Below are 13324 nucleotides of genomic sequence, written 5' to 3'. Positions count from 1 at the left end.
ATCAACGCTGTAATTAGGTTGATATACATATGGATCACACACTGAGTTGCAAAGTTGTATGATGAAGGTATAATTAGTGTGGAGTTGTGTAAATAAATGTTTACTTTATCATCAGAGTTGTACATTTGGTGAACGCATTTGGGTGGTGGCAGTCTGTATTCCCAGTCTTTGCAAAGGAAAAAGGAGCAATCAAACCCACAAATACAGAACTACATTATTATCACTACTGAAAAAGCTGGGGTTAAGGCCATTAATGCTCACAAGGGAGAAGGAAAGAGTACCTCATTCACTGAATTCTTGACCTATCACTGAAAAACTGAAGAGATAAAGATCCACTAGGTTATCAAGTCGTGGGCAGCAGAGGCATCCAACTGGTCGATCTTATATTAGCTGTGTTTCATTGGCCTTCCTATCACCTATTTCAAACAGCAACTTCAGTCTCAAAAGCTCAAGATAACAGTGAGATAAAATCCAAAGGAGGATTTCTGACCCATTGTTATTCTGGTTAATAATCTTAGAGTCACAGATAAGAAAGGCTCTGAACTCAAAAGTGTAAAAGCGACCACATTTCTTTTGCCACATTTGTAAACATATACTCAGAGATAGGATAGTGGATGAGAGGAGCCTCCTTCAGTTTTTTGTTTTTTTTTAGGGAATCACAGGCTCCTCCTCCTCCAAACTTTGTCACGGTTGTGGGAACTCCCTGCTGCATGTATCATGAGTAGGTGAGCAGAGAAGGCGTGGGCCCGCACAGAGGCAGGCAGAGGAGCTGACGGAGCATTAATGAGATACTGACCGGTTAGAGTTACAGGGATGCAGTTTTAGCCATATTCCACCACTGCTTTCAGGCTTCAACCGCGGACTTGACAACGTCCAAATTGGGACAGTTTTGCCCTTGAAAACAAACTTTAGTGGATTAATTCACCCTCAAAAAATGGGCTCGGGGCGATTTCGCGTAAAGACGCCGGGGATAGTAGCGGTTCTCGCCCGCTCAGTTCTTTGTACCGTCGGGCTATTACTCACTTTTTCTCAGCCTGTCTGCGAGGCGTTCAACTTGGACGTGGAGAACCCAGCTGTTTACAGCGGAACTACGGGGAGCTACTTCGGTTATGCTGTGGACTTTTATTTGGCTGAATCTTTCAGGTGAGTTTCTTTAACATAGAAATGATTTTCCAAAAGAAGAAAAATGCGTTAAAGTAGAAGATGTGGCATTTCCAGCAACAAGCTCCAGTATAAATTCTGAAACATTTCTTTTAAATCTTATCTGGGTACTTCTCAATTGTCAGACGTGTATACATATGTTGCGTGCAAACTTTCCATCGGACTAAATCGCAGGGTTTTTTTTCCCCCAAACTTAAGAACATTTACGGCTCCCATGTTAAAGTTACAGGAGAAGTTTCCAATAGGAAATCCATTTGTGGGATGCCGTTTTGGCTCTGACATTAAAGCTGGGTTTGGTGTTTATACTCTGATCTGCGGGCACATGCTTTACGCACAGCGCACACGCCCTCAGTGTGCACACAACTCGCTGTAATTGAATATTTTTAGGAAATTACATTTGTGCTCTAAACCACTCCAAAGTTAAAAGCAACATTGCTAATGTAAGTGTGGATGTTTCATCATTAAAAACGAATCAAGTCAAACAAAGACCCTCTGGAATCTCCCGCAAATCGTAATCTCATTGCCCTACAAAATGACATTCAGTTCTGACCTTTAAATCTGCTCTTGCTTTTAAACGTCAGAAAAAAAGCCTGTTAACTGCAATCTTTAGCAATCACATCTTATTGGTCTCAAATGCTGCTGCTGCTGAGTGAGACGCTTCCTGACGCGATCCCTGTGACACCCAGCATGCTGTGATTGTCTCGGAATTCCTCCTTGAGAGATTTTGGCATCAGTCACTTTGAGGGTCTTAAACTCGTGCATACATGCCTGTGGTCAGGTCTGATTCCCCAGCGGTATGAGGAGAAGAGGAGAAAATAATAGTGTGAGACATCCTGACTGTCCTAGGAGCCTTTCTGTCAGCTGAGATGCAACACAAAGCCAGCCATGGGTTAACGTAGCTGCTGACAGATCTGCATTTGTGTTGCTATCCGTTCTGTACATTTTGGTGAGCCTTGGACTCAACCCTGTAATCGCAATAATCATTAGCAAAAGGTTATGCAGCCGCAGTCAAGGTTTTACTCAGACATAATCAGACTTCCTGGCTGGGTCTGTGTCTGCTGAGCACCAGCGGTGTCTCGGCCCACTGTTCAACCAGCCAGCGTGCAGGGATTTGAGAAAGGGCTTTGTGCCGAGTGGGCCGCCAGCAGCAGCTCTAGTTTCCCTGTTTCTCCTCCCTACTTCCCTGGACGGCAGACACATAGACATGGGGAGATTTCCCCCCTCTCCCCCTAACGCTCGCTGTCTCCTTAAAAGCCTGCTGCTATCGGTCTTCATTTCTCTGCCTGGGTAGCAGGAGCTTCAGGAGAGAGATATGATTTAGGATGTGAAGCTTGAATGCATGGACCCCTCTTCTCTCTCCAACACCCCCCTCCTTACTTCCTCCTATGCTGATGTCATTCTGCAGGGCTTTTTAATTCATCCATGCCGTAGACCTTCCCCCCACTGTCTGGCCTCTCTCTCCATCATCTCTCCCCGTCTCATTAAGTGTGAGACGGGGTAGACGTCATCTTATACTGATGACTTAATCTGAACTTTTCTACAGTTGAGGCACCAGACTTGTGGAAGAGGAGACAAAAGAATGGTTTGTATGGGCAGAGCAGGAATAATGTTTAAGTGAAGCTTCCTACAACCAAGTGCCCTGTAATTTTCCTGTGGATGATATGCATTCAGAAGTTAAATGTCAAACAAAACAAAGCACGAGAGAGCACATTTAAGACCATGAGTCACTGCTTTATCTGCTAACCACATGCATCTTCCACTTTCCACGTACAGTTTCTTAGAAGCTGACATATCAAAACATATCAGTATGGTCAAGGAAAGAGTTTCTGTTATCTCTGTTTTTTTTCCGTCACATCATCATCGCCCACACTTTGGAGACACGGGGAGTGGAGGAGTAGCTGGGATCCTGGTGGTGAGGTCAGTTGAGGGATTTTCTTCTTGTCAGAATGAGATGCTGTTAGCCTGGCGTCGACCTTATGAGGGAAATTGCTGCTGCTTGTGAAAAACTTGTTGGACTGGTTGGACTGCGGCTGCACAAATGAGGCTGATGTAGCTGCAGAGACAGAGGAGGAGGATACATAGTTCTGCCATCCATAAATGCCCTTGTCAGGCCTGCAGACACAAAGGCTCACTTTCTCCAACTTTGACGCTCATCCTTGACAACGAATTTATGCATGTTGGTCTGTCGTACCCTCCGGCCAGGCATAATAAAATTAAGTTTGGACACTGGCAGACAGCCCACCATGGAAGAACGCCTGAGGATAGAGTCTGTGAGCTGTGTGTGACATCTCTTGTCAGATGTGCACAGAAAGGGCAAGAGGATGTATGGTCCCCTGTGGTGTGTGTATGTTATTTCATGTTGAATGAGCACTGACTCCACACTTGTATGTCATTCCCCACGCAGGCCCTCTTCTGCTTCATAGGAAGGACTTCTGAGGGCTGACTCTCCCCTCAAACACTTAATAATCAAACAACAGTAACTGACTCTTCTTTGACTTTCTCCGGTGCCTGGCACTGATAAGGGAGTGGATCATACTGAGATAAACGAAGTCAAAGGTCAGGGGCTGTAAATAATAACAGGCTTGTCCCAGAGTGTATGAAAAGAGGAGGCAGCTCCTGGTGCCTGTCCACAAGCCGATGCTGGGCTTTTGAGAAAACATAAATTCTTTTCTAACATCTCCAACAGCACTGAGTGGGATTTTAGTGGCGTTTAAAATTTTCACCCAGTGATGGAGGGTGCTTACATGGAGTAATATGTTCCAGTCAGCACATGTGGTTCAGTGACGTGTTGGTCATGTGCATTAACTCACGGATGGTTTGGCCATGACGAGCACACAGCTGAGGTCAGCCAGTCCATGTAGGTCAGTCTCCTGGAGTTTACCCTCTCAAAAAGGGTTAGAGTTTAACTAATATTGACATTGGACTGGGGTCTCCTTTGGCCAGTACGGCGGCTGTGTTTTCTCTGTCTACACCGGGGTCGCTGTCCGTATATGATCAGTCTTATTTCTGTTATTGTTTTCATTGGTGTCCTTTTCTATGGACCTGTTCCTAAACCAAAGCAGTAAGTGTTTGAGCTGCAGGAGCACAGCTTGTATATTTGGGCTGCCAAGCTTTTCCTCATCCAGGTTCTTGTTGTTGCGTGCAGACAATGGAGCCCTTTGTCTGACGGCAGAAATTGTTTACTGTTTTCCCTGTGAGGAGTTTTCACTGTGACTCATTTCTTTCTTAATTTACTGGCCTTCTAAAAAAGATGCTATAATTTCTGTTGTCAAACTTTGTATGCACCTATGGTAATCAGGCCAGTAGGTTGGGAACATTAGTGTGTGGGGATATACTTAGCATGGATGCACTGCAGTCTGACTGCTGCCTCAAACATAAAGTGTATGCCTAACTTTTACTGCTTTGTTAGTAAAAGGGGCTTTAAATAATGACCCAGTGTGTACTTCACTGGAAAAAAAACAATGTCAGTGTGAATAGTGACGATGTGTTTAAAGGGCCTGTGGACCCTGCTGTCACGTCTGCTGTATTGGGTTGGGAATACCCCGAGGACGTCATGTCTTTTCTTTGGAATGGAGTTAGCCATCGGTCAGGGTCGTCCTGATTCATTCTTTGCTGGATTTAATCTGGGGACTGCCAGACCTGCTGTGAGTCACCAAATGACTCACATCTATGATAACTTGATAAAAACTGTCCTTTTTATAGCAATAAGCAAATGACACCATCGTTGGCTTGTGAAGTTCTGCTAGCTGAAATTCAAATTAGTACAAGAAATCATATTTCAGATGGAAATGAGACGTAGCCTCTGATCACTACTGTCTCTGGATGTGTGTGCTGGTGCATTTGTACGCATGTATGTGTGGGTGCGGCTGGGGTCGGGGGTGCACAGACAAAGTGTTTCAACAGCTGCTTCACCCCCACCATCACCAGGTTTAATACAACAGCCTTTCTATCCTGAGGTGAGAGGACTGGACCCCCTGACGTGGGCATTGTGGAGAGGTGTGAACCGCCAGCAGTTAAACTCCCTGCAGGAAGATTTTAGAGCAGTTGGACCGTGAAAGGGGAGGGAGGGGGTTGTATTTGGGGTCGGGGGTGGGCAACAGTTTGCTATGAGAAAATGCACAAGCTTGAGCATGAGTCGTTTTGATTGTTTTTGTTGTTTGTTGTTTTTGTTGCAGGGTGTTTCAAGTGTCTCACTTGCCACTTGTGAAATGCTTTTCGCACGGTTGGTGATTTTGACAAAACAGCTGCTGTTTTACGTGCATTAACTGTAAATGTGACCGTGCGTCAGTGATATGATGCAGAGTGGTGCTGCTTGATGATGGAATGGAAAATCAGCTCGGTATTCACTTGCTGATTCGTTAATTCATCTTCGAGATGATCATCGAGTTTAAACTATCATTTTGCATTGCCTTTGGATGTCCACTGATTTTTCTGCCTGACAAAAAAACAACAGTTTGGCTGCTTTCACTAGCAGCACTTGTAAATTGCACACCATATGTATGTTGTCTGATACCATTAGCTTCTTCGTTCCGTGGCGATAGTGGGATCAGATCTGTGACAGACTGATCAACACTGGCTGATGCGGGTTTGGCTCTCAGTGGCTCTGTTTAGAACTCATCCTGGCATTTGGAAACGTCTACAGATTGTTATAAAAGACCTGATCTGCTGCAGGGCTGTAGAGCAACATAGAGATCCTTTGTCTCCTTCTGCAACTTACAGCACCGTCTGACCATTAACAGATTGGCTTCAGCAGAGCACAGCAGACTCAGCACACGCCATCCCAGCAGGCACTGCTACTCTCATCATCTTCAGGCTCCTGGACAGCAGGACTGAGAACATGTGTCTATGTGTCGCGTGAATAGATGATCGTCCATATGGCAGACGTAAGGACTCAAACAGCTTCTGTCTGGCCTTGGCTCTGAGAGGATGTGAGACTTCTTATGGCTCCATGTGGTCTAGAATAAGCCATCAAACGCTACTTGTGCTTCTCATTTCTGTCATTCGGCTGATCTCGCTCTAAGTGCCCACGCACTCTTTGAAAATCAATATTGCAGCAGTATGACGTCATTCAACTATTCATTAATTTGTGGAACATGTCAACTGACTGTCCATCTCCATATTTCCACCCTCATTGATCCAGGGCATGAGTCGTTTAACTACGTTGGTGGAGTGACTCTCCAGAGTTGAAGGAGAAGAGATGTTTGTTGTATTTTTGTATGCTCCATTTCTCCCCTTTCGGAGTGAGAGCAGTGAAGGTCAAGTGCTGCGTCTGGCTCAAATCAGGTCACTGCCTCTGAGTACCTTTGCTGATACGGACCCACTCCAGTGTATAAGCATGCGTTGATAGCTCAGTGTAAACTTCATGGGCCACTGTACATTTTTACTTAGGTGTCGCTGAGGTTTGAAGACCATTACCTCGTTTTTTTTTTTTTTTTGCCCCTTCCCAGCCCTTTTCTTTGCGCCTGTGCCATAGCGTTCTTTCGTTCATGTTTATGACTGCAGATGGTGACTGCAGCCGGCACTGGCAGGCTTAACAAATGTGACTGTGATTTCTCGCTTTCAAGTTTTAAGTGGTTATAATATTGTTCAAGTGACATCAGCTAGGCAGCTGGCAGGGATGACAATTAAATGTTGAATGGAGGGGAAAATGTTTGAGCTAAATGGGTGGGGGGTAACAGAAGAATTTGCCCTGTGACAACCTCCTCCTGTAAATTTTCTCACAGACCTGATTAGCCATGGCTACACACAGTAGTGTCACATCAGCAAGTTCCAGCACTCTGCATCACCCTTAATTTCTTAACCCCGCATAAAATAGTGGTTGCAGTCTGGCAGTTATGGTGTGGTGAGACATTTTAGTAGAATGTCCTCCGACTGCTTGAGCTTCAAATGAGACAAACCCAGTGCTCGCTTACAGTGAAGCTGTTTGTTTTCGCATTCCTCACATGCAGCCCAAATCACTTAAAGTAGTTTAATTAGTGCTTAATTGTCAGCTGGGTGGTGGAGGTCATTTGTGGCTGCTATATGGCAGCTGGTGAGGTTGACTGTGTTAGACATGGCAAAGCTGCTAATAAATCCCTCTTGGATATTCAAGTGTGCGTCTTGTGAAATGGGTTTGCTGTTTGTGTCCATGGCAACGTGAAATGGACACGTGAGCAAATGAAGACTGGTTTCATTCTCCAGTAGCCACAGTATTTCAGTGAGCATTATTTAAAACTGGTCATGACTTTTCAGATGTATCCCAAGCTTTGCCTGCTGTGATCTCTATCAAACCTGTGATGGTGCTGCTTTCAGTCCTTCTGTCAGCAGCCTTTTGTCTAGACTCACTTTAGGCACTGCGGCTTGGATGCAACCCGATGAGTCTGTCTTTCAGCTGAACAGCTGAGGATCACTTGCCCCCTCCCTAACAATCACATATATTTGCATACCCATACTGAGCGGCAGTCACACACACTCCACCTACTGTTGGAAAGGAATTTGTGATGCAGCAATCTGACTCTGACGGCTATTAGAGCTTAATTTAATGCTAATGATACGAAAGCATTACCTTTTGTGGACACAGCAGATAAGTTGTAGGGTGGGAAAATGCCAGTTAAGAACCAGACTGATCCGTGTCAGATAAGGACCCATTAAATGCTAATTCTTTCTCATTTACAGTACTTTCAGATTGCTATCAGTCTGTGTTTGTGTGAATGTCAGTCTGCACATCTGCATGTATCTTTGTATGGTAGTGAAAAGTTGTATCAGCTGCCGACATGCTGATTAAAGCATGAGCTGCTTGTTTTGTTATTTCCTGTATTTTTTCCCTTTGAAAAGATGCCGCGGCCAACTAGGGCTGGACTCCGTTCAGATCTGATTCAAGAAAAGATGCTGTGTCTTCCAGTTTCCTTGGCCTCATTAGTGTGTGCATTTTCCTCCAGTTTTGTTGTTTATTGCATACATGTGCTTGCACTCAGATTATTTCTCATAGGTTCTTGGCGTAGCAACGCTGGTTGATCTCCGTTCTTCTGTCTTCTCCAAAACTTTTGCATCCTTGTTGTTTATCACAGGTAATCACTCTTTCAGTCAATCATTTGAAGTTTTCTTTTGGTGCTGCTTTATAGATAAACCGTAATTAATCGGAACAGATTGACAGAGTTTGGTCTGTGAGAGTTAAATATTTACTGACTGCTTGCATATCTGTGTGTGAGGGTTTTGACATGGTGAGAGGGAGCTCCTCAGCTGTCTCACTATGAGAATCGCTGACCAGAAGCCTCTCTGTGATTTAGATTACTGTACAGGTGGAGATCTGCTGCTCTACTGGGATACTCCTGCTTCTGCATATGTGGTCAGAAACGGTTTCTCTGCTCTCCAAGTCGGACTGGTTTGTTTCTTTTTCTCTCTTCCAACACAAACCAGGAGTTTCTGCTCCACATTTGAAATTGGCATTGTGCTGTATCTCTTCTGAGGTATTAAGACCACAGCAACGATGTGATATTAAACTCTAAACTTTTGCTCTGTTTCCTCCCTTTGTTCTCCCGCTGTTGTGTGTTTTCAAAACCATAGATACTGAAATGATTTGAAAGCTTTGTACTGACCACCAACACATTCTGGCCCACTTCTGTTAGATTTTTTCCGTAAGCCATCCCATAATTTCTGCGTTTTGTCATCTGAGGTAATAGATAGGTTCAGTGGGATTAATTATTGTGGATCACAAGGTCTTGGAAGATTTAACTGCTTCTTGTGCTGGCTCCCTGTCTTCCTCTGGACTCTGCTGAGTTGTTACCCCTGGGGCAGGATGCTAAGTTTAGCCAAAATGTAAACTTTCGTGCACTATTGGGAGATTTGGGCCAGGAAAGGGTGTGCGCTTCCTGTTTTGAAGGCCCCTAGACACCGTCTGGTCTCAGTGGTCCCATGCCTCTTTTACCCACATCAATGCCAGCAACTGTGTCTATGATTCTTGTCGGGTCAAGTGGCTCTAGAATGAGGTAATGACTAAGCCATCCACTTAAGGCACATTATCTACTGAGGGATATTTTTTTCCAGCTCTATCATGACCAAATCTTGGTTTCCTCCATTAACATATCATTGCTCTCTGCCCTCTCTTCTTTGATCCCCAAAGGCTGTCCTACATGTTATTAGTCCTGGGCTCACCTGTAATTTCACTTTGTCAGTTGAAGTGGTTGGCCGCCTCTGCTGTAATGTTACAGTATAGCTCCAAGGACATGGACGTTTAGTGCCACAGCTGAAGAAACAAGAGTGTGACTCCACTTAGCCTGTCTGCTCTTTTGTTTTCCTATTCAGTGTTCCCTACAGGGATACATGTGTGACCGTGTGAGTGTTTCTCCTTGTGTGTCTGACTGTACAAGTGAGTGAATATGTCCATGAGCATCATGTATATGCACATGTCATAGCAACAGTTTCCTCTGGTTGTATGGGATTATGTAAAACAATACTTCAACCTGTTAAAATGTTTTTCTTCTGAGTCAGAATACAGCTTGCTAAGCGATAAAATGTGCATACAGCTTCATGTTTAAAGCTGTCGAGTGGGAGGTCTGGAATGCAATTTTTAATTGAGGCCAGACAAAGAGCTACAAACCTTTAGGATTGGTTTTGTAAAGAGTTTCAGGTTTATAAGGACCCTGTGGTTTGGTAAACATGAAACAGTAGATTTACAGCAAGTTGTCTCTATTCCTGTCTCTTGTTTGCAGTGCAAGCGTGGTGATAGGAGCTCCCAAGGCCAACACAAGGCAGGTTAATGTTACAGAGGGAGGATCTGTCTTCTACTGTCCATGGAGCCTCAGCCAAACAGATTGTCACATCATCGAGTTTGATCCTGAAGGTAAGCATCACAATAGAGCTGTTGGCCAAGGTCTGACATTTGTATGGTCAGCTGAGCTGCCAAACTCTTTTTTTATTTGCTCTGGTATTTGGACTGAGGTAAAACAAATGCTTTCTAACTTAATGAGTTTTAATTATGTAGTCTATCAGTTGAGGAGGAGCTGAGAAAATGGAGATGATGTTCAAACTCTTGGAATGGCTGAGGTTTGCTGCTTGCTTGCTTGTATACTTGTGAAGCCATCAGACCATTTCCTTTCTGTTCTTGTTGTCAGCAGCAGGTCTGGATCAGGCGTCAGTGTTCCACTTCACTGAACTGTTGTTGGCTACGTTTGTTCCTGGATGTGGGATGATTCTTTTTTCCTGTTTGTGTCCTCCTCTCTCCATGGGGATGAAAAGGGGTTTTTTAAGGTTACTCTTCACTTCCTTTAGTTCGGGTTTGCGTTGCCTTGCCCCGGGAGCTATAAGGAGATAAGCAACCAGTAAACAAACAGGTTAGACAAAGAAATGCCCTGTTTGTACGACAGGTGAAGCAGATACCACCGGTCCTGACAAAAGGGCTCCAGTTCAGTCAGAATTTGGTAAAGTGGTTTGGGAGAACGTGAGGAAGTCCATGAGGTTGTCTAAAGAATGGGTTCATGTTTCAGTGTGTTGACAGAGTACCCCTCAGTATGTTTGGCAGAATGTAACCATAGCGAGGTGAGGACAGGGACAGTCAAAGTAAAAAGACTGTGCAGTTACCAGCTTTTAGATTGAACACAGAGGGACTGCAGCACTTTTGGGTTCTTCCCTGAGAAAAAGAAAGTTTCGCCCTGTAGGCCAACTTCATTGTCCATAATGCACAATAGGAAGAAGTATTCCACTGAGTGTTTCGCAAGTCTAGTTTAACAGAATCCGTTTATTGGACATCGCTGCTTGGTACCCTTTGCTCTACTATTTTTTGCACTGTTTTTCTTGCAACATAAAATGTGCTGCACAACCACGGGTGCTGGCCGGAGGCCACAGCAAGTGATGTCATGTGCAAGCAGCGAGGCCTCACAGTGAAGGTTAGTCCCCTGGGCTGTCAGAGAATGTCCTTCATTTTTTATGAGGCTTTGAAGGAGCTGATTTGAGTGCCAGAGCTGGTTCCGACATCTGGATTATGGCAGATCAACGTACAGTGGAGGAACACTCAATCCACGGACATCTGCATGCTAATGTGGCCATGCCAAACAGCTGTTACATGGATGACATTTACTGCTGTTCTTCATTTACTGTAGCTGACTCTTTTCTTTGCCAGTCGTGATAGTAACAGCTATTCAAAAGACATTCAATGGTGGTGCTGGCAATCAAAATCTTTTTAAAAATCTTTTACCGTTATGAATGCCGGAATAGAGGAATGCTGCTAAATTATATTTTATCCTCCACTAGATTATTTCTACCTAATGTATTCCTAAAACAAAGTGGTGTCATAGGTCTCCCTGTCTCTTGGTGTGTTTGAGCTCTGACCCACAGGCCACGGACCCTCTTAATTAGCCTAACTAATTGGGTCAAAGTGGCCAGAAGCCCCACTCCTATCCACTTCCTTTTCCATCGAGATAAGAGCCTTTCTATGCATCTGAGAGGAGAGGGGAGAGAGGGCAGTGAGGAGGGTGTGAGAGGGGCACATGCAGGATGGGAGGGAGGGGAAGGAGGAAAGAGGGAGAAACCAGAGCCCCCTGTTCCTCCTCTCTGTCCCTCTCTGTTCCCCTGCTGTCGGTACTCCCACAGGGACAGCTGATGTGATGAGTGAATTTAGCCATTTGTCTTCAAAACCACTGACACACACACACACACACACACACACAAAGAGAGGTTCTAACCCCACTAATGGCTGTCCTCTCACACACAGTTCAAAGGCGAGAGCGAGTGTATGGATGCACACCAGACCCCCACAATCCTCTGCTGGTCCCAGGAGAGACTGGGCCAGGCACCATGTCACATCAGCACACTGTGCTAACTGGTCTACCAGGGGGCTTCGGTCAGATGGCATGTTGTTGTGGCCTGTCTCTGTTTTTCCCATTATCGCTGCTCTAAATCTTTCTCCATTGAAAGCTTGTCACTGTGACTGGCTGCCTTCTGTTGTCTCACAGACAACAAACAGAACTTTTCATCACCCATTATAGTAACACAGAACTAATGCTGACCTGTGAGGACTTTACTTAACTTCTTTTGCCAGTTAAGTTGATGTGCTTCCTCTCTATTACGAGACCGGATTACTGATCGCGGTTATGCTGAAGGGATTACAACAGGGTTTTCCCTTGCTAACATGACTTAAACCAACACATTCACCGTTCAGCTCCCACTTTTCTCAGGTGGCTTTGGATTGGCCTTATCCAAACAGAAACCCCAGAGTTATGAAAATATTAAGAAGGTGTATGCTTTAAGAAAAGGCACTATGTAGCTGAGGCGGGGCGGCACGGTGGTGCAGTGGTTAGCACTGTCGCCTCATAGCAAGAGGGTTCCAGGTTCGAATCCCGGTCTGGGCCCTTCTATGTGGAGTTTGCATGTTCTCCCTGTGCCTGCGTGGGTTTTCTCCGGGTACTCCGGCTTCCTCCCACAATACCAAAAACATGCACATTAGGTTAATTGGCTACTCTAAATTGCCCCTAGGTGTGAGTGTGAGAGTGTGTGGTTGTCTGTCTTTGTATGTTGGCCCTGCGATTGACTGGCGACCAGTCCAGGGTGTACCCCGCCTTTCGCCCGTAGTCAGCTGGGATAGGCTCCAGCTCCCCCGCGACCCTCACGGATAAGCGGTATAGAAAATGGATGGATGGATGTAGCTGAGGCAGATTAGTAACAAGCTCATAAGAAGTTGTTTGATGTGCTAGTCATGTTATTGCCTGGATGACAAAAGCATTTCTTTTCACACACTTCTGACTACTCAACACACTGGGGGAAGGGTTGCCTGCTGTAGGCCCACGATGAATAATGTAAGCAGGAAAGCCCAACGATGGAGATTAAGCAGAAATACAGTTGGGTTATTAAAAAACTATAATCCCTCTACTTACCTTCTTGAGTGAGGGGAAGCAGCACTCCCGAAAGCATGAGAAAGAAAGGGCTGTATAGACACACGGACTTGGGAAAGATAATGTAAGAAAAATGAATAGGGAGATGCAGATAATATTGGAAGTGAAAACAGAGAAAGGCAGACAGAAGTGTGGGCCTAAACAGAGATGAGTGCGAGGTTGCTATGAGGAAGCCGGGCCAGAGCGTGTATGTTTTCCTTGGACCCCAGCCCCTTCGCTGTTTCCACAAAGACACGGAGCAACTCCAGGCTGCCTAGTTGGCTGGGGAGGAAGACTAGAGCGGACAGGCATGGATCGAGAGG

The 13324-nt window shown here is 45.1% G+C and overlaps 1 protein-coding gene across 1 annotated transcript in view; it reads left to right on the top strand.

Annotated features, from left to right (window-relative positions):
* Positions 1-700: 700 nt before the first annotated feature.
* The window catches only part of itga5 (integrin, alpha 5 (fibronectin receptor, alpha polypeptide)), a 33265-nt gene continuing 20641 nt past the window's right edge, over positions 701-13324 (top strand). Inside the window, exons 1-2 of the mRNA XM_046395601.1 lie at positions 701-1143; positions 9849-9979. Coding sequence (XP_046251557.1) covers positions 935-1143; positions 9849-9979 — 340 coding nt within the window. The 5' untranslated portion in view covers positions 701-934. The remainder of the gene's footprint in view (positions 1144-9848; positions 9980-13324) is intronic.

This window comes from Scatophagus argus, chromosome 8 (assembly GCF_020382885.2).
Source record: "Scatophagus argus isolate fScaArg1 chromosome 8, fScaArg1.pri, whole genome shotgun sequence".
Classification (NCBI taxonomy): domain Eukaryota; kingdom Metazoa; phylum Chordata; class Actinopteri; family Scatophagidae; genus Scatophagus; species Scatophagus argus.
The sequence above is the reverse complement of the archived record's forward strand: the minus strand, read 5'-3'. Positions and strand labels throughout refer to the sequence as shown.